This window comes from Schistocerca gregaria, chromosome X, assembly GCF_023897955.1.
Source record: "Schistocerca gregaria isolate iqSchGreg1 chromosome X, iqSchGreg1.2, whole genome shotgun sequence".
In the NCBI taxonomy this organism is placed as follows: Eukaryota; Metazoa; Arthropoda; class Insecta; order Orthoptera; family Acrididae; genus Schistocerca; species Schistocerca gregaria.
Genome location: NC_064931.1, coordinates 625,165,071 through 625,187,309, shown reverse-complemented (window position 1 = coordinate 625,187,309; position 22,239 = coordinate 625,165,071). Strand labels below are relative to the sequence as shown.

At 43.7% G+C, this 22,239-nt stretch overlaps 1 protein-coding gene across 1 annotated transcript in view; it reads left to right on the top strand.

Moving 5' to 3' along the window:
* The window catches only part of LOC126298247 (glutamate receptor ionotropic, kainate 2-like), a 415,381-nt gene that overhangs the window by 331,960 nt on the left and 61,182 nt on the right, over positions 1-22,239 (top strand). Inside the window, exon 13 of the mRNA XM_049989551.1 lies at positions 21,252-21,483. Coding sequence (XP_049845508.1) covers positions 21,252-21,483 — 232 coding nt within the window. The remainder of the gene's footprint in view (positions 1-21,251; positions 21,484-22,239) is intronic.

The following is a 22,239-nucleotide window of genomic DNA, read 5'->3' as shown; positions in this document are numbered from 1 at the left end:
GGTTCCTGGTGTGTCCGCTGTGCCGTGCGTGTGATCATTGCTTGTACAGCCCTCTCGCAGTGGAGCAAGTATGGTGGGTCTGACACACCGGTGTCAATGTGTTCTTTTTTCCATTTCCAGGAGTGTAGATCGTTAGTCAGACTTCTGACAGATTGTAATATTAATGTGACTGGATAGTGTAATAGCCAGGAGCGTATGTTCAGTACACTATTCCCGATGAGCACGTTTTACCAGTCTAAAGGCATTATAGTTATGGAAGCTAGAACTGGACAAGGAAATCAGCCGTATCCTTTTCAAACTAACCATCACAATTTTTATCCTAAATGATCCAGGGAAATTTTGAGAAGTCTGGGCTCACAGATGGCGATGTGAAACGCTTTCCTCCCGAATGTCTATCCAGCGTACTAATCACTAAGCCCCTAATCCCGAATGTGAATGCAGTGTTCTAACCACTAAGCCTCTTGATTAGGCCGCGCGGGGTAGCCGCACAGTCTGTGGCACCTTGTCACGGTTGGCGCGGCTCCCCCCGTCGGAGGTTCGAGTCCTCCATCGGGCATGGGTGGTGTGTTGCCCTTAGTATAAATTAATTTAAGTTAGATTAATTAGTGTGTAAGCCTAGGGACAGATGACATTAGCAATTTGGTCCCATAGAACCTTACCACAAATTTCAAAATTTCCACTTGCTTGGTGACAGCTACGAATGTAAAGTGTCTGCTAGATATTTCAATCACTATAATGTCCCGTTCAGACTGAAATGCTTTCACTGGATGTAATCAAGGATCTGAAAGTTACGTGAATTCGCAGAGCATTAACTGCTGTATTTATGCACTGGTGGCGCCATTTCATATCCGGTATTCTTCATCATACGACTCAGAATTACTCGTGTATACAGGATATCCATGATTAAAGCTCCGGCTTCAAAACGCTGTAGAAACAGAACCGCTGCTCAGAATGTCAAATTTGAACGCATATTATTGAAACATCACGAAACAAAATTGAACGAAAATTTGATCAATAGATGGTGCTGTAAGCGTCAGAATATGCACACCAAAAGATGCGCGGCACACTCCTGTTTCTCAGTTTGCAGATAATAGCCAGTAAGACAGACGTCCGCTCTTGAATTTCTTGTTCATATGGAAGTGGACTATAAATGATCATGGAACTCCAGTTGAAAAACGCTGCTAAACGCTATGGGAATCTTTTGAGGGCCAGCGTTAAGCCAATCCTTCAACAGTGTGGTTACGTAGGTAGGATCATTTGTATACAAGATGGCGCTCCTCCGCACTTTGCCCAGCCAGTGAAGCGGCTCTGTAGAGACATTTCGGAAATGCTAGAATTATCAGCTGTCATTTCCTTACATCCTTGGCGTCCAGATCACCCGATCATAATCAGTGTGACTTCTGGCTGTGGGTGTATCTGAAGGATGTTGTATTCAGAACTCCAGTTGGGAAAGTACCTGAATTGAAGGCGACGCATTCTCCACGTGACCCCTGAGACACTCCGATCCGTTGCGGAACATTCTGTTTCTCGACTTCAACTTGCGGCAGAAAACGTTAGACAGCATATTGAATATGTCTTGCGAGAGTCTCACGACAGTTATAAATTGATGTCATTTTGCTTTTTATGCGGTTTTTGACTCTAGGACAAATAAAAACTTATGTAATTTTTTATATTTTTATGCCATTTTTGGCCCTAGGGCAATTAAAGACTGATTTTCCCGTCCTGTGTGGTACGATCTTACCGTGGTGGATGGACGTACCTAACTAACAGTGCCGCAATTGTGGACTACCGAACTTGTGCAGTCATGCGCGTTTTACAGTACTGGTTATGAAATGTGCAACTTACATTATTGCCGCCCCACTGCGATTCATCAGTCATTTGAAGCCGACCTCATTTACGTGAAGACACTTGCAGCAGTATTCGTACAATTTTCATTACTTTTTTTCCCCATAACGTTTCCCGTTGCGAAGTAATATGATGATCAAATAGGATATGACGTCATTTCTGAGCTGTGGTTCTCTTTCTACAGTGTTTTGAAACTGGAACTTTAATCATGGACACCATGTACATTTAAATGTACACTAGGTGAATCCACGTCGAAGAGTGGGGTACGTTTTATAGCGCCGTGTGTCGGTATTTCTTCTAGTTCTATTCGCAGGCGGAATGAGGGAAGAGTACTTATCTGTATACCTCTATGCTAGTTCTTATTTTTCTAAGTTCGTCTTTTCGGCCCCTACAGGAACTGTATGTAGAAGATTAAGGAATGTTCCAAGGACACACTATGAAAATTGATAATTCGAATTTTAACTTGGTCTTCTTGAAGTGTTGGGAGTTTTTACTCCTAATGTCTGCTGACTAAGATTATTGAGGATACTGAGACACAATTGAGTCTAGCAATCTTTTGACTATTCAGGATGCCCTTCTTAATATCTGCTTGTCACCCCTTATTTATTCCATCCTCATACTGAGTTGATATACTGGATCTGTATTTCAGTATTGCATTTAAAGGGACTGTATAGGCTATCTCTTTCGTGCACGCACTAAATTTTCTTCGTTTACCATCATTAAAGAATAAATCTGCGGTCGTCCCACTTCATATTTACACGTATTGTTACTCCCAGATCTTTTTAATACGAAACTACCTTCATCTGTGGACAATAAGATAAAATTTTTTTGATGGCGAGAGCCTTAAATGGCCTCTATAATTTCAGATATCCGCCGCTATTTACATCAGATCAGTACTCCATCGAGTCCCGATGGGTTATTACTATAATATTTACTGGGTACTATTTCAGAACATACATACACACCGTTTGCTAAAAAGTGTGAGTTTGCTAGTAACATTATCCATTTAAACATGACATGAACAGGAGTGGTCCCGTTACATTCATCGGGAACTGTCCAAAATTAATTCTATGTCAAGTCATTATTCACCGTTACTAGTTATTTGCTGTAAACAGCATAATATGAGTTTATTGACTTCTAAACTCATGAATATCCACATTTCCTGTTTGTACGTGGTTGCTGGTTTGGAAAACTAATTCTGTAGCTAAGATATTTGTTGTGGCACCAGAAAGAAATGACTGTTCTTAAAGGAGCAATCTTTTTTGTATCTTTCAGCGTACCGTTGAAATACTTAATCGTTTCTGAAACTCGGTTTGAGTAAAAATTAAATTAATACACGATATTTCTCAGTTGCGTTAGACAGATCGCTTAACTTTATCTGGTCTAATGAATTTTAATGTTCTTCTGTATTTCTAACAGATACTTATGTTAGTTGCTTTGTGAATCATAGCAACCAGGATAATAATCCAATTTCGCTTCTGATACCACTTTTCAGTGACGCGTTGGATATACATCGGCGATTTTCAGTGTAATTACCTTTAAATCGAGGATCACTAACGCTTTACGTCCTTTTGATCTTTATGTGCTTCGATTCACAGTTATATCTGAAGCGTTGGCCGGTTCACATACGCTGCTCCTGTGTTAGTGATGTGTGAGAGCTGTAAAAGTGATTCTTTTATTTTTGTGAATTTCTCGGCGAGCAGATAAAGTAATTACTCTTAACAGATTTAAACTGTGAATTAGAGTTCATCGCGGTAAACTGTGGACTCTCTGCGCTGCTGCGAGTTATTTTATCGCAGAGGACAAAACAGAATATTGGCAAATATGAAATTTCTCTTTGAGCTGATATTATTCTGTAGAAACTAATGGTCAGATCAGCTTCAATGTTCATAACTCGAGGTGAAACGTTTCAGTTGGTTGAAAAAAATACTATACGCTATGAAGTAAGTCTCTATAATTGCTTTTAGTTTAAAATTTCTAAAGTCATTGTTTGTTGACCAACATATCACGATGTAAAAATTTCGTTTCTCTTTTCACTAAAAAAAAGCGGTAGCATAAATTACAAGAATAAAACGTAAGCAACGTACGTACATATGTGTTTTGCAGTTTCATTTGGCTTTAAAATCATGAAATTATTTGATGCAAGTAATCAATTTCGAATATCTGATTGTCATAGCGATGAAGACAGATGGACCTTTCAACAGCCCCCGGTAGTCATAAGTTTGATATCCTTAGTGAACTGCACTATTCTCTACTACACATGCAAGAGATACAGACAGGAAAGAGCTGATTCACACATAATAAAGATTTAGAACAGTATATTCGAGTATCCATATGCTGATTGTGCCATGATTTTTACTCGAAAATCGATCTGAAGACAAGCTGTAACAACATTCTCCGATAACTGTACTAATGGTAGCAAGTAATAAGTGACTTGCACAGGGGTTGGCCAAAATATACACAACTGGCCATTAAAATTGCTACACCACGATGATGACGTGCTACAGACGCGAAATTTAACCGACACGAAGAAGATGCTGTGATATGCGAATGAATAGCTTTTCAGAGCATTAACACAAGGTGGGCGCCGGTGACGAACCCTACAACGTACTGACACGAAGAAAGTTTCCAACCGATTTCTCATACACAAACATCAGTTGACCGGCGTTACCTGATAAAACAGTGTTGTGATGCCTCGTGTAAGGAGGAGAAATGCGTAACATCACGTTTCCGACTTTGGTAAAGGTCGGATTGTAGCCTATCGCGATTGCAGTTTATCGTATCGCGACATTGCTGCTCGCATTGGTCGAGATCCAATGACTGTTAGCAGAATATGGAATCGGTGGGTTCAGAAGGGTAATACGGAACGCCGTGCTGGATCCCAACGGCCTCGTATCACTAGCAGACGAGATGACAGGCATCTTAACCGCATGGCTGTACAGGGTCGTCCGCAGCTCGTGGTCGTGCGGTAGCGTTCTCGCTTCGCACGCCCGGGTACGCGGGTTCGATACCCGGCGGTGTCAGGGATTTTATCTGCCTCGTGATGAGTGGGTGTTATGTGATTTCCTAATGTTAGTTATGTTTAAATAGTTCTAAGTTCCAGGGGACTGATGCCCATAGATGTTAGGTCACATAGTGCTCAGAGCCATTTTTTTTGTAACGGGTCGTGCAGCCACGTCTCTATCCCTGAGTCAACAGATGGGGACGTTTGCAAGACAACAACCATCTGCACGAACAGTTCAACGACGTTTGCAGCAGCATGGACTATCAGCTCGGAGACCATGGCTGCGGTTACTCTTGACGCTGCATCACAGACAGGAGCGCCTACGATGGTGTGCTCAACGACGAACCTGGGTGCACGAAAGGCGAAACGTCATTTTTTCGGATGAATCCAGGTTCTATTTACAGCTTCATGAATATCGCATCCGTGTTTGGCGACATCGCGCTGAACGCATATTGGAAGGGTGCATCCGTCATAGCCATACTGGCGTATCACCAGGCGAGACGGTATGAGGTACCATTGGGTACACGTCTCGGTCACCTCTTGTTCGCATTGACGGCACTTTGAACAGTGGACGTTACATTTCAGATGTGTTACGAACAGTGGCTCTACCCATCATTCGATCCCTGCGAAACCCTACATTTCAGCAGGATAATGGACGACCGCATGTGGCAGGTCCTGTGCGGGCCTTTCTGTATACAGAAATTATTCGACCGCTGCCGTGGCCAGCACTTTCTCCAGATCTCTCAACAACTGAAAACGTCTGGTCAATGGTGGCGGAACAACTGGCTCGTCGCAATACGCCAGTCACTAATCTTGATGACCTGTGATATCGTGTTGAAGCTGCATGGGCAGCTGTGCCTGTACACGCCATCCAAGCTCAGTTTGACTCAATCCCCAGGCGTATCAAAGCCGTTATTACGACCAGAGGTGGTTGTTCTGGGTACTGATTTCTCAGCATCTATGCACCAAAACTGCGTGAAAATGTAATCATATGTCAATTCTAGTATAATATATTTGTCTAATGAATACCCTATTATCATCTGCATTTCTTGTTGGTGTAGTAATTTTAATGGCCAGTAGTGTAGAAACACCAAAACCCCGGCCCATTACTATGCCTAAGACGACGCAGGATACAAGGTGGCATTAAAAACAGCTTCCACTCGTCTCGGGATGGATAATTATAAGTCCTATGTGGTATTCAATGGAATATTATACCATTATTCCCGCAAAATTGTGTCATGTTTAGGTGACGATGATGAAAGTGGATAGCGATCACGCAACTTAATTCGAAAGTGGACCACAAAGACTCACTAACGTTGAGATCTGGTGACTATGGTGACCATATGAGATAAAATTCATTCTTGTGCTCACAAAACTAGTCCTGGGTGATGTGAGCTGTGTGAACAGGGACCTTGTCCTCTTGGAAAACTGGAGAACTGCAAACACTGTTGCAAGGATGGCCGTGGTCAGCCAAAACAGTCACATAATCCTTGGCAGTAATATGACCTTGCAGAGTAATGACAGGACCCATGGAATACCATGATATATCTGCCCAACCGTCACAGAATCTCTCCCCCATGTTTCACTATTGGAACATAAACTCTCCCAGAAGTTGGAAACAGTGTGAAACAAGACTCATCCGACCACATTACTTTCTTCCAGCGTTCCATAGTCCAAGTTTTATGGCTTCGTCACCACTTCATGTTGCGGGCATTTGCATCAACGGTGAGTGGTTTTGGAATTCCAGCTCGTCCTGCAGTTCACTGTTTCTGGAGCTGCCTTCTACATCTACATCTACATGATTACTCTACAATTCACATTTAAGTGCTTGGCAGAGGGTTCATCGAACCACAATCATACTATCTCTCTACCATTCCACTCCCGAACAGCGTGCGGGAAAAACGACCACATAAACCTTTCTGTTCGAGCTCTGATTTCTCTTATTTTATTTTGATGATCATTCCTACCTATGTAGGTTGGGCGCAACAAAATATTTTCGCATTCGGAAGAGAAAGTTGGTGATTGAAATTTCGTAAATAGATCTCGCCGTCTTTGCTTTAATGACTTCCATCCCAACTCGCGTATCATATCTGCCACACTCTCGCCCCTATTACGTGATAATACAAAACGAGCTGCCCTTTTTTGCACCCTTTCGATGTCCTCCGTCAATCCTCACCTGGTAAAGATCCCACACAGCGCAGCAATATTCTAACAGAAGACGAACGAGTGTAGTGTAAGCTGTCTCTTTAAATGACTTGTTGCATCTTCTAAGTATCCTGCCAATGAAACGCAACCTTTGGCTCGCCTTCCCCACAATATTATCTATGTGGTCTTTCCAACTGAAGTTGTTCGTGTTGTTTTGGTGCTGGCAGGGTTTACGAGTGCGACATTCTGTCCTGAAGTGAGCCTGAAGTGAGTTTTTATGCTGTCGTCCTCATATTTCTAGTCACACTCCTCGTCATTGACTGTATGTAACGATAACTAAACACAAATTTTAGTCCGCATTGTGACTTAGCGGCTGATGTTTTCCGCGTTTCCTGTATGCAGTATACATCTTCGATACGGTGTCTCCTGAAACACCTAACACTTCAGCTACCTTGGATAAGGGAACACCCACTGCCAGGGCAACAACGATTTGCCCACGTTCGAATTCGATTGCCTCCGACATAATGCACTCACAACTACACGGAACTCTGTTCTGACCACGACTGCCACTTACAACGTATTGAGAGCAGCTGCGGTTTGCGGTCAAAAACAACAGTGCAACCAGCAGGCGTGGCTAGCATCCGTATTTATGTTCAAACATGCATTTCTCGCTGTTTTCTCCATCTTATTGTCCAGCACCTAAATATACTAGATACGCTGTTCAAAGGATACATGTTGAGTGATCTAATAAAGAGGCTTAGTATCAAAGTCAATCGCGAAATTGCGATAATAGTATTTAACTCAGAAGAGGAGGAGTTGTGGTATCGTCCTCCTCTGAAAAAAAAAAAAAAATCACCAAGCGAAAACTCACACAGTCAGGGAATGTGACGCACAGTTTATAGTGTTTTTCTAAATGGGTCAGAGACTTTTGGAAATGTAACTAGTGTAACGGTACCGGATTTCACCGGCTTCCTTCTCTTTCATCAGCATCAACAACAGAGACACGAAAGTAGGGGAGTAGTGAATGTTCTGGGCAGGAAATCCTTGATACTTGTCAGCATTCCTACAAGTGTTAATATTCAGTGTTTCCGGAATCGTCGACGTCAGCATCAGACTTTCTGGAACCGCCGACGTCAGCCTCAGTATTCCCGGATCCATTGACATCACTATCAGCATTCCTCGAAACGATGACGTCATCATCTGTTGCTCAGGCAATTTTACTTGTTATACAATGACAACATCTAGGAGAAGTTGTGCAAGATAAACGGAAGCTAGTTGGTGTGTTTCTACATCTGAAACAAGACGTCTATTTGGGTTTCATGCCAGTCGCATACGAGTGGCGTTAGTAGCGCCTCTATGAGTGTAAAGTTCAGATTTGTTTTAATTACGTGCTATAATGGTTGGGAGTGTTAGTTACCTTTGAGACTGGAAGTACTAAGTTGTTGTTAGTCAACAATTCCTTTAAAACGACGAAAACGCCTTTATCCACACCTCGCCTAGTTTGAACGAGGTCACATAATAGGGCTACGAGAAGCTGGATGTTCCTTTTGTGAGACTGCAGAAAGGCTTGGTAGGAATATAGCCACTGTACATGATTGCTGACGGTGGTATGTACAGTCGCAAAAGACTGGGTTCCAGTCTGCCAGCCGGCCAGTGTGGCCGAGCGGTTTTAGGCGATTCAGTCTGGAATCGCGCGACCGCTACGGTCGCAGGTTTGAATCCTGCCTCGGGCATGGGTGTGTGTGATGTCCTTAGGTTAGTTAGGTTTAAGTAGTTCTACGTTCTAGGGGACTGATGACCTCAGATGTTGAGTCCCATAGTGCTCAGAGCCATTTGAACCAGTCTGCAACGTGCCACTACCGGCAGAACAGTCACGTTTGGCGTATGGCTCTGGCAAATCATACTTCATCTACAGCAGCAGTTTGAGCAGTAGTTGGCACCACAGTGACAAAACGAACTATTACAAGTCGGCTACTTCAAGGACAGCACCGAGGCAGACGTTCTGTGGCGTACATTCCTCTGACCTCAAACCACCGCTGACTGCGACTTCAGTGGTGTCAAGAGAGAGCTCACTGTAGGGCGGAGTGGAGATCTGTTGTGTTTTCTGATGAAAGCCCATTCCGTCCCGGTGCCAGTGACGGCAGCGTCTGCACCCAAACTGTCTGCGGCCTAGACACAATTGACCTACACCTGAAGTAATGGTCAGGGGAGTGATTTAGTGTGTCAACAGGAGCACTCTCGAGGTTATCAGAAGTATCCTGACTGCAAATTTGTACGTTAGTCTGGTTGTTGGACCTTTTGTGCTCTCATTCATAAATACAGTACTAGCCATTAAAATTGCTACACCAAGAAGAAATGCAGATGATAAACGGGTATTCATTGGACAAATATATTATATTAGAACTGACATGTGATTACATTTTCACGCAATTTGGGTGCATACATCCTGAGAAATCAGTACCCAGAACAACCACCTCTGGCCTATGTAACGGCCTTGATATGCCTGGGCATTAAGTCAAACTGAGCTTGGATAGCGTATACAGGTACAGCTGCCCATGCAGCTTCATCACGATACCACAGTTCATTAAGAGTAGTCACTGGCGTATTGTGACGAGTCAGTTGCTCGGCCACCATTGACTAGACGTTTTCAATTGGCGAGATATATGAAGAAGGTGCTGGGCAGGGCAGTAGCCGAGCATTTTCTGTATCCAGAAAGGCTCGTACACGACCTGCGACATGCGGTCGTGCATTATCCTGCTGAAATGTAGGGTTTCGCAGGGATCGAATGAAGGGTAGAGCCACTGTTCGTAACACATATGAAATGTAACGTCCACTGTTCAAAGTGCCGTCAATGCGAACAAGAAGTGACCGAGACGTGTAACTATTGGCACGCCATACCATCACGCCGGGCGATACGCCAATATGGCAATGACGAATACACGCTTCCAATGTGTGTTCACCACGATGTCTCCAAACACGGATGCGACCATCATGATGCTGTAAACAGAACCTGGATTCATCCGAAAAAATGACGTTTTGCCATTCGTGCACTCAGGTTCGTCGTTGAGTACACCATCGCAGGCGCTCCTGTCTGTGATGCAGCGTTAAGGGTAACAGCAGGCATGGTCTCCTAGCTGATAGTCCTTACTGCTACAAACGTCGTTGAACTGTTCGCGCAGGTGGTTGTCGTCTTGCAAACGTCCCCATCTGTTGACTCAGGGATAGAGACGTGGCTGCACGATCCGTTACAGCCATGCGGATAAGATGCCTGTCATCTCGACTGCTAGTGATACGAGGCCGATGGGATCCAGCACGGCGTTCCGTATTACCCTCCTGAACCCACCGATTCCATATTCTGCTAACAGTCACACTCAAATTTTGCGCTTTACAGGGATTACAATGTTCCTAATACACTACTGGCCATTAAAATGGCTACACCAAGAAGAAAAGCAGATGATGAACGGGTTTTCATTGGACAAATATATTATACTAGAATTCACATGTAACTACATTTTCACGCAGTTTGGTTGCATAGATGCTGAGAAATCAGTACCCAGAACAACCACCTCTGGCCGTAATAACGGCCTTGATACACCTGGGCATTGAGTCAAACAGAGCTTGGATGGCGTGTACAGGTACAGCTGCCCATGCAGCTTCAACACGATACCACAGTTCATCAAGAGTAGTGACTGGCGTATTGTGACCAGCCAGTTGCTAGGTCACCATTGACCAGACGTTTTCAATTGGGGAGAGATCTGGAGAATGTGCTGGCCAGGGCAGCAGTTGAACATTTTCTGTATCCAGAAAGGCCCGTACAGGACCTGCAACACGCGGGCGTGCATTATCCTGCTGAAATGTAGGGTTACGCAGGGATCAAATGAAGGTTAGAGCAACGGGTCGTAACACATCTGAAATGTAACGTCCACTGTTCAAAGTGCCGTCAATGCCAACAAGAGGTGACAGATACGTGTAATCAATGGCATGGCAATGGCATCACGCCGGGTGATACGCCAGTATGGCGACGACGAATACACGATTCCAATGTGCGTTCACCGCGATGTCGCCAAACACGAATGCAACCATCATGTCGCTGTAAACAGAACCTGGATTCATCCGAAAAAATGAAGTTTTGCCATTCGTGCACCCAAGTTCGTCGTTGAGTACACCATCGCAGGCGATCTTGTCTGTGATGCAGCGTCAAGGGTAACAGCAGGCATGGTCTCCGAGCTGATAGTCCAATCTGCTGCGAAAGTCATCGAACTGTTCGTGCAGATGGTTGTTGTCCCGCAAATGTCCCCATCAGCTGACTCAGGGATCGAGACGTGCCTGCACGATCCGTTACAGTCATGAAGATAAGATGCCTGTCATCTCGATTGCTACTGATACGAGGCCTTTGGGAACCAGCACGGCGTTCCGTATTACCCTCCTGAACCCACCGATTCCATATTCTGATGAAAGTAATTGGATCTCGACCAACGCGAGCAACAATGTCACGATACGATAAACTGCAATCGCGATAGCCTACAATCCGACCTTTATCAAAATCGGAAACGTGATGGTACGCATTTCGCCTCCTTACACGAGGCATCACAACAACGTTTAACCAGGCGACGCCGGTCATCTGCTGTTTGTGTATGAGAAATCGGTTGGAAACTTTCGTCATGTCAGCACGTTGTAGGTGTCGCCACCGGCGCCTACCTTGTGTGAATGCTCTGAAAAGCTAATCATTCGTATATCACAGCATCTTCTTCCTGTCGGTTAAATTTCGCGTCTGTAGCACGTCATCTTCGTGGTGTAGCAATTTCAATGGCCAATTGTGTAGCATTCTGAGGGGTGTTTTCCAACACGTTAATGCTCGCTCACGGATATTTGTAGCGCATCTCTATAGAATGTTGACATGTTGCCTCGGCATGCTGGATCACCAGATTGTCTCCAGTAGAGCACATATGGGACATCATCGAAAGACATCTCAAGCGTCATCCACAAACAGCATTAACCGTCCCTGTATTGGCCGACTAAGTGCAAGAATCATGGAACTCCATCCCACAAACTGAAATCTGGCACCTGTAAGACACAGTGTACGCACGTTTGCAATCTTGCTTTAAGCATGCTGGTGTTACACCAGTTATTAATATACCATTTATTTCACATTTGTAATAGTCTTTTTTGCTCCTACTTTAACCTATGTTGTTGCAAAGTTAATCACCTAAATATGTTACGTGGACAGAGGTATTCCCAAAATTTCATGACTCTACTTCAATTATTTCTTGGTACAGGGATTTTTTTTTTTTTTTCGTCTGTGTATTTCGTACCAGCATTACTGAAATCCTCACGTACTCACAGGAGGACAGCTGTAGGGCCGGCCGGTGTGGCCGAGGGGTTCTAGGCGCTATAGTCTGGAACCACGTGACCGCCTCGGGCATGGATGTGTGTGATGTCCTTAGGTTAGTTAGGTTTAAGTAGTTCTAAGTTCTAGGGGACTCATGTCCACAGCAGGTAAGTCCCATAGTGCTCAGAGCCATTTAAACCATTGGAGAGCTGCACCAAGGACATGACAGTGTCATGTCACTTCCCTGTGGAGGCCACTCCTATTCCGCCATCCCGCCACCATCGGACCCTCAGCAATTGCGCCCCCGCTTCACCATACCCGTCGCATCGAGGGAACGATCTAATTAATTTGCGTGCGGTGCTGTTTAAGGAGGCCAATGGCGCTACATATGTACTAATCGCTGCGGTGCCCCAAGTCGCTAATGTGTGCAAGAACGGCTCCCTCCTTCCTTCCCCCTTCTTAGAGCTATTTTAATTTCTATAATTCTATTGCGTTAGTGCCATCTTTTACTGCCTGTACTTTGCCCAGTATGAGGCGCGCCAGCAGCATCAGCGATCAGCCGGGGAGAAGAAGACGGACAATAAGCAGTAGTCAATCTTTCTTTTTCTTGTAACAAAATGGTTATTTTTAGTAAAGGCCATCAATCTGCGTATTCACATCACAGCAGTCCAACGCAGTGCGAGAGCAGCAGCTAACGATGTACTGCTTCCATGCATGACTCACAGAACAAATGCATGAATATTTTACAGGCACGTTGACCTATTGTCATAAATTAATAACATTTAAGTGCTTGGCAGAGGGTTCATCGAACCACAATCATACTATCTCTCTACCATTCCACTCCCGAACAGCGCGCGGCAAAAACGAACACCTATACCTTTCTGTTCGGGCTCTTATTTCTCTTATTTTATTTTGATGATCATTCCTACCTATGTAGGTTGGGCTCAACAAAATATTTTCGCATTCGGAAGAGAAAGTTGGTGACTGAAATTTCGTAAATAGATCTCGCCGTCTTTGCTTTAATGACTTCCATCCCAACTCGCGTATCATATCTTCCACACTCTCTCCCCTATTACGTCATAATACAAAACGAGCTGCCCTTTTTTGCACCCTTTCGATGTCCTCCGACAATCGCACCTGGTAAGGATCCCACACCTCGCAACAATATTCTAACAGAGGACGAACGAGTATAGTGCAAGCTGTCTCTTTAATGGACTTGTTGCATCTTCTAAGTGTCCTGCCAATGAAACGCAACCTTTGGCTCGCCTTCCCCACAATATTATCTATGTGGTCTTTCCAACTAAAGTTGTTCGTAATTTTAACACCCAGGTACTTAGTTGAATTGGCAGCCTTGAGAATTCTACTATTTATCGAGTAATCGAATTCCAACGGATTTCTTTTGGTACTCATGTCGATCACCTCACACCTTTCGCTATTTAGCGTCAACTGCCACCTGCCACACCATACAGCAATCTTTTCTAAATCGCTTTGCAACTGATACTGGTCTTAGGATGACCTTACTAGACGGTAAATTACAGCATCATCTGCGAACAACCTAAGAGAACTGCTCAGATTGTCACCCAGGTCATTTATATAGATCAGGAACAGCAGAGGTCTCAGGACGCTTCCCTGTGGAACACCTGATATCACTTTAGTTTTACTCCATGATTTGCCGTCTATTACTACGAACTGCGACCTTCCTGACAGGAAATCACGAATCCAGTCGCACAATTGAGACGATACCCCATATGCCCGCAGCTTGATTAGAAGTCACTTGTGAGGAACGGTATCAAAAGCTTTCCGGAAATCTAGAAATACGGAATCAACTTGAGATATCCTGTCGATAGCGGCAATTATTTCGTGCGAATAAAGAGCTAGCTGCGTTGCACAAGAACGATGTTTTCTGAAACCGTGCTGATTACGTATCAATAGATCGTTCCCTTCTAGGTGATTCATAATGTTTGAATGCAGTATATGCTCCAAAACCCAACTGCAAACCGACGTCAATGATACAGTTCTGTAGTTCGATGGATTACTGCTACTACCCTTCTTAAACACCTGTGCGATCTGAGCAATTTTCCAATCTGTAGATACAGATCTATCGGTGAGCGAGCGGTTGTATATGATTCCTAAGTAGGGAGCTATTGTATCAGCGTAATCTGAAAGAAACCTAATCGGTATACAATCTGGACCTGAATACTTGCCCGTGTCAAGCGATTTGAGTTGCTTCGCAACCCCTAAGGTATCTACTTCCAAGAAACTCATGCTAGCAGCTGTTCGTGTTTCAAATTCTGGAATATTCCATTCGTCTTCCCACACGTATTTCATGTGTTTATACTTAGGTTTTGTTGTTTTCGTTACAGTCTCTGAACTGGTGCTGGACCATGACATGGATTTGTTCTTTGACGCACTATCGCCTCAACAGCACCAGCAGCAGCAATTGTTCACAGGACATTTTCCCGACCTATCGGATCACTTATTGTTTGACTATGCTGTGGCACAGAAACCGGAGCAGCCACCTACAGCCGAAACAGCCATTTTCTAAATCGAGTACGGAGCGAGGTGGCGCAATGGTTAGCACACTGGACTCGCATTCGGGATGACGATGGTTCAAACCCGCTCCCAGCCATCCTGAGTTAGGTTTTCCAAGATTTCCCTAAATAGTTTAAGGCAAATGCCATGATGATTCCTTTGAAAGGACACGGCCGCTTTACTGCTCCATCCTTTCCCTAATCCGAGCTTCTGCTCCGTCTCTATTGACCTCGATGTCGCCCGGACGTTAAGCCCAATATTCCTTCCTTCTTCCAGAAATGCTAGTCCTGGACACGGTAGTGTTCCAGGATCTGCTACTGTCTGAGTCACAGGAGCAGACGTTTACATCAAGATAAGACAGTTTATTTGGACTGACAAGCAATCAGGAGGAATATAGCATGAAAATGAGTGGCTAATTCTGTAATTTTCGGATTTAAATTGACGATGTACATATAGGTCCTATAAAATTGCTTTTTAATTTCAGTCCTATCAACAAATTACAGCACACACACTTGCAGTTTATAAAATGCTAGCAGCTGACCTTGCAGCAGGATGGTCCTGTAACTGTTAGCTGTATCACGTTTTAAATAGGTAGGAAATGGGTGATACTGGAAAATGTAAATTGGTTGTAAAATCGGCAATTTGGTAGCATGCCATATTCGGATATTGGTAAACTGGCTGTAAAACAGATTAATTGGTAGGCCGCCAAATCCAGAAATAGGCGAATTGGTAGAAAGACAAAAATGCAAACGTATCAACCAAAACTGAATGGTGGATGTGTAAATACATTCATTCTGATGGGTGTGCATTTAAATTACGAAATATTTAAGTTGAAATGGCTCTGAGCACTATGGGACCTAACATCTATGGTCATCAGTCCCCTAGAACTTAGAACTACTTAAACCTAAGGACATCACACAGCACCCAGTCATCATGAGGCAGAGAAAAGAAATATTTAAGTGCTATGCATTAATGACTGATCAACCGTTGCCATCCAAACACACTGTAGTGAGAGGTAGAGTCAAAAAAATAATAAAATTGCGAGGTGACACAGTTTGACACCCCAGTGTGTGTGTGCGACGTCAGAGCATATTTTACGAAATGGTGGTAAATATTAACGTGTGATATTTTGACATTACGGTGTGTGTGTGTGTGTGTGTGTGAATTTTACGAGAAATGTTAGTCCTCCAGGCGAATTGGTTTTAGCATCGAGTGTGGCATGAGGGCTATGAACATCCCACCACCGTCCCTGGACAAGGGCTACAGATCGCCACACTTCAAACCACGAAACGATCTGGGTGCTTTCTTTTAAAATCAACTTTCCTGCCACCTCGTCGTTACCCGTAAGAAGATACTACAGACGGTCGAGGTATTCTCCGGAAACAATATTTATTAATAAATACCAACAATCACAAAACTTGTGGACATTTAAAACTGGGGAACGACTTCTCCCTCCCCCTGTATATCTCGATTCAAAGATTTGATGCCAGATGGGTTGTACTTTGAGCACAGAGAACTGCACTGGCGACTACAATTTTGTAGATCGACCAACTAGAATTTATACCACCGCTTCACTTCCTTCCAGCACAGGTTGAAACATTCGCTTTCACTTATCATATCCGCTTACCTCTTAGAAAAAGCCGACAGCAAACTGCATGAGACATCAAATGATGCGTGTGCTCGTAATTTGCGAGCCAGCGCACATAGGTAACTAACTGAAAACAAGAAGAAAGACAAACTATACAGGAGTATCAGAAGCGTTGTTTGCCTGACAAAACAGCAGAAACCGTTGGACAGATGTATGCCAAGTTTCCTTCGATTCCTCAAACGCCGGAAACATAGTTACGGAGAATGCTGGCGTACGTACCAGCGATGTTGATGTTGCTGGCGGAGCTTTGTTCCCTTTGAAAAGCATTTCAACACATCACTCTTCTGTTTCTGTAGTACGTTATATTGAATCTACATTTACTGTTGTCGCTGTCACTGTTGCTGTTGCGGCACCAACTGCTGCTGTGACTATTCAATAAACTTCGCGTCCTTGATGCACTAAACAACATGCAAGGGTTTGATTTCCTCGTCAACACACAGGTGTCATAGCCTGACACTGAACAAGGCTGGTTACTGCCGTGAACAGCTTAGTGTGTGCAAACAAAAGACGCAGTAAAAAGGGAGCTAACGATGAAATGTACGTGAAGTGAGCACGAATCGGTACGATGAACGGAAGCCAGAGTCGTCGTACATTCATACAGAGTTCCAAAGTCCTGGTTCAGAAACTTAGGTAATAGTTGTATTCGAGAGTCGGCGTAACTATGGTATCGTTAAAGAACTAAATTAAAAATTAAAGAACTAAAAACTAAATAAACTAAAAAATGCCAACCAGTCCATCGTGCCAGGTTTTTAATTTCGGTAAAGGACTAACGGCCGTTCCCATGTGACTGGAGAGCCTACTTGGGGTGGTTCTGTTAAACGGGTGCACGCTGCAGGAAACGATTCCTCTGAGAATAAGCACCAAAAAAAGTTCGTTGGACTTATGGCCGGAAATGAACTGCAAATTCCAAGGGAGATGCACAAACGGCACACAGAGACAAGGCCAAACAACTATATCGTACGTCACAGCCAAGCGGGGATCGTAATATGAAACAGCCAAAAGCAAAGGAATTGCGAGGCTCGTAAAATTACCGAGTGCTGAACTGATACTTGAATTAGGTTAATTAACAGACAAAAAGGGTACAGCTGTTTATGAGGAAATGATACAAAAACAATTAAGAACGCATAACAGCTATTTTTTGTGCGTAGCATATAAAACGTGACTAGTACATTTGTAAACGAACCTGCTAACGTCTTTGAAAAAATACGTTATTTTCATGGGTACGAACTGTTAGGAACATCTGGAGCATTTTTATATGTACAAAAGTTGCTTGATGAAACATTCACACATTTTTCAAACAATATTTTTGTATCAAAATACTGAGGGATGCACATTACAGTCGGTTGTGTTCACACTTTTTCCTGTTAGCAGTGAAACTTCAAGAACAGATTCCGTAATTAGAGCGTTGTTCCATGAAACACATTTCGAACAGACTTCCACTTCCAAATTATTATCAGTCACGATATACTCTATGTAATGGAACTGCACTTTGTATAAATCAATGTACATAAAAATAACACTCTCTTCATTCACTGTTTTCTTCGATTTCTTCTGTAAAGATATTACATAAACCTTCTCTTCCATTTCCTGAATGCTGTTCTATTATATTGTCTCTAAATATTCATGATGGTTGGTTACATTAACGATGGTGCTTTCCTTTTTTCTTCTGGTCCCTCTTTCGATAGTACAGAAGTTGAAAAAAGGTAGTATGGACATCTGAAAAATGTATGGCACAGCAACTGGATCAAGCCGAGGATTTGAAAGTGGAGCAGTTATGGTTTTCTGTCTGTGGCAGATACTTCGCAGATAATGTCGGTAGCTTTGAGTTGCCTGTGACACACCTGAAAAATGAGCAGTGAAGTATAGTAATCATAATATATGCAAGTAAAATGCCCCTACAGACATTAATATACCAAAATGTAAAACATCCATTAGGAAATAACATTGAAAACAACTCTAAACAAAGATAAATGTGAAATTTACGACTGAATAAGATATTGTGGAATCCTCCCGTGGAACCATTCCTCTCTGATTTTATAGTCTTTAAGAAACTTGAAAACATTAACCTTTTTTCTGTTGTGTAATTTCCATTAAATTTTGGTATGCAACACTTCAGAATCATAATGCAGATGGCACGGCACCAACGTACAGTAAAGCGCCAAAGAGACTGGTATAGGCACGCGTATTCAAATAAAGAGATATGTAAACAAGCGGAATACGGCGCTGCGGTCGGCAACGCCTATATAAGACATGTGTCTGGCGCAGTTGTTATATCGGTTACTGCTGCTACAAAAGCAGGTTATCAACATTTAAGTGAGTTTGAACATGGTGTTATAGTCGGGGCACGAGCGATGGGGCACAGAATCTCAGAGGTAGCGATAAACTGGGGATTATCTCGTACGACCATTCCATGTGAACAGCAGGCATCCGCTAAAACATCAAATCTCCGGCATCACCGCGACCGGAAAAAGATCCTACAAGATTGGGACCAACAACGACTGAAGAGAGTAATTCAACGTCACAGAAGTGCAACCCTTCCGCAAGTTGCTTCAGATTTCAATGTTGGGCCTTCAACAAGTGTCAGCGTGCGAACCATTCAACGAAACGTCATCGATATGGGCTTTCGGGGCCGAAGGCCCACGCGTGTACCCTTGATGACTGCACGACACAAAGCTTTACGCCTCGCCTGGGCTCGACAACATTGAAATTGGACTGTTGAAGACCGAAAACATGTTACCTGATCGGACGAGCCTCGTTTTATAGTGTATCGAGCTGATGGACGTGTACGGGAGACAACCTCATCAATCCATGGGCCCTGAATGTTAGCAGAGGAAAGTTCTAGCTGTTGGAGGCTCTGTAATGGTGTGGGGAGTGTGCTGTTGGAGTTATATGGGACCCCTGATACGTCTAGATACGACTCTGACAGGTGACACGTTCGTAACCATCCTGTCTGATCACCTGAATCCATTCGTGTCCATTATGCATTCCGACGGACTTGGAGAATTCCAGCAGGACACCCCACACGTCCAGAATTGTTCCAGAGTGGCACCAGGAACACTCTTCTGAGTTTAAACACTTCCGCTGGCCACCAAACTCCCCAGACATGAACATTATTGGGCATATCTGGGATGCCTTGCAATGTGCTGTTGAGAAGAGATCTCTACCTCCTCGTATTCTTACGGATTTATGGACAGCTCTGCTGAATTCATGGCGTCAATTCCCTCCAGCACTACTTCAGACATTAGTTTAGTCCATGCCCCGCCGTGTTGCGGCACTTTTGCATGCTCGCAGGGGTCTTGCACGATATTAGGAAGGTGTACCAGTTTCTGTAGCTCTTCAGTGTATTTTATGTTGTGCTAAACGCGCACAAACATAACACATTATATGATTTTTGTGTACTTTAATAGTAACGTCTTAACGATCACATAGCACAATGAGTTTTTAATATCAAGAACGTTGTTGATGCAGCAGAAAACAGGTGCTGAGATTCCCCACTTTTAGCTGACATCACAGTATCGAGTTCTCGCAGTTGTTCGGCCTTCTTATCTATGTGGTGTCGGGTGCACCCACTTGAAGATGGCGATAAAAGATCTTTAACAGTGACCCTGGTATCAGCACGAGGCAGGTGGCCTCTGAGTATGGGATAAGCCAGACGACCGTGTTGAACATTCAACACGAAAACTGCCACTCACAAGATGTGCAGACCACATTACCTACGGACTTGCCTCCACGGTGACGGTTTTGTCGTTGGTTCGTCTCATAGGCCACCACAGCGCTGGGATTTCTGTCATCCATTCTCTTAACAAATAGGCTACCCTTACGAGCGGCGATGTCATCAACCTTCACGACACCCAACTGTGCGTTGCGAAGAATACCCATGGTATGGTGGCAACGAACCCTCTGCCCCTGTTCAGCCTCACATGCGAGCTATAGTAGCATTTTCTGCGAGTGGCACTCTCTAAGACGTGCCTTTGGAGGTATGAACGGTAGTGTGGCTACTACGTGATGATGCTCCAGCTCACTGCCCTCTCGAGTGTGGAGCTAACACTCAAGTACAAGCCGAACATTCCCATTTTCGTAGTGCGTTCTCATGCTTGCTTTTAGTTCATGAAATCTACACTGTCAAATATCTGTTATCTCCAGCTGCAAGTGGATGTACCTCAGCTGGAAAGCATTTCCGGCCATACGTTCGTATTACCTTTTATGTTCCTTACTCTTTCAGGGGTCGTTCCCTGCAGTTTTTCCTCATTTAGCAACATCAACCTGTATATACTGGCAATAGTTGGCTTGTTTGCAGTGACCCCTAGACGTACTATGGAAATAAGAGCCGTAAAAACAACCTCGCCACCATTCTCTCTCAAGTGGATGGATAGCTCCGTGCCTCAAACGCAATAAGGTTCACCGAAGTGATGTGGCAGAGGGGAATTTTGATGCCACAAATGGTATTTGAAGGGTGACTGCCACTGTTTACCTATCCCCATTCTCCTAGTTGATGCACAGAAAGAGAGAGAGAGAGAGAGAGAGAGAGAGAGGTGGGGAGCGTTAGTTTGTATCTTGTTATTTTGATAATGGCTAAAGGGCTGTTGTAAGGTACTTGCTACTTTTACAACACTGTTCTGCATACAAATCTATGACGTTAGTCCTAATCTTCGTCTCTGTCTCATTCACTATGTCACTCTGACTCTACACTAGCGACATTGATAAGTGCCGTACAATCAGTCAGTTCCACCTGGTATTGTATGTTGCAGACATCGAACGACTCGCTGTATCAACGCATGTGGACCGTGATGAAGCAGGCCCGTCCAGATGTGTTTACCAATGACAACATGGAGGGGGTGGATCGCGTCAAGAAGCAGAAGGGCGACTACGCCTTCTTCATGGAGTCCACCACTATAGAGTACCAAACAGCACTCGACTGCGACTTGCGCAAAGTTGGCGGTTTGCTTGACTCCAAAGGCTATGGGATAGCTCTCCCTCGCAGTAAGTGCATGTCCCTTTTTCGCAGCCGATAGCTTAGAATTTTTTAAATTGATGTTTCACATATTTCTAATCGCATGGCGTGTTCTACTCATGGAGTAGGAACAAAGCAACACAAATAAAACTGTTAAATGAGTACATGGCAATAAGTTAGTGCTCCTGTAAGAGATCGGCGAATCACAAATGTGGATCCTTCCGTATAAAGGAAAAAATGCCACTGTGAGAGGAAAGATAATTAGATAAAAAGACACTTGAAATTTGGAATAACTGTAATACCAGTGACGATAATGAATTGTGACATTTGACTGATGATAAGAAAGTGATGGCTAAGTATTTTTTAGAAATATTATTTGATTAATATACACGGATAAAATAAGTTTCCTTTAATTTACGTCTATGGTCACAAACTTTTTGTTAACAGATTACCGGTTTCGGTCTATAATGACCATCATCAGATCTGATTAGTAAAAAAATGGTTCAAATGGGTCTGAGAACTATGGGACTTAACATCTATGGTCATCAGTCCCATAGAACTTAGAACTACTTAAACCTAACTAACCTAAGGACAGCACACAACACCCAGTCATCACGAGGCAGAGAAAATCCCTGACCCCGACGGGAATCGAACCCGGGAACTCTGTTTAATAAAAACAAAGTCCTGATGTACTGCAGCCATAGTGGAATCATCGAATGTTAAATGCAGAATCAGCACCAGCATTTAACCTACTGACCACAGCGACGTCGGATGCCTCCTGTTGG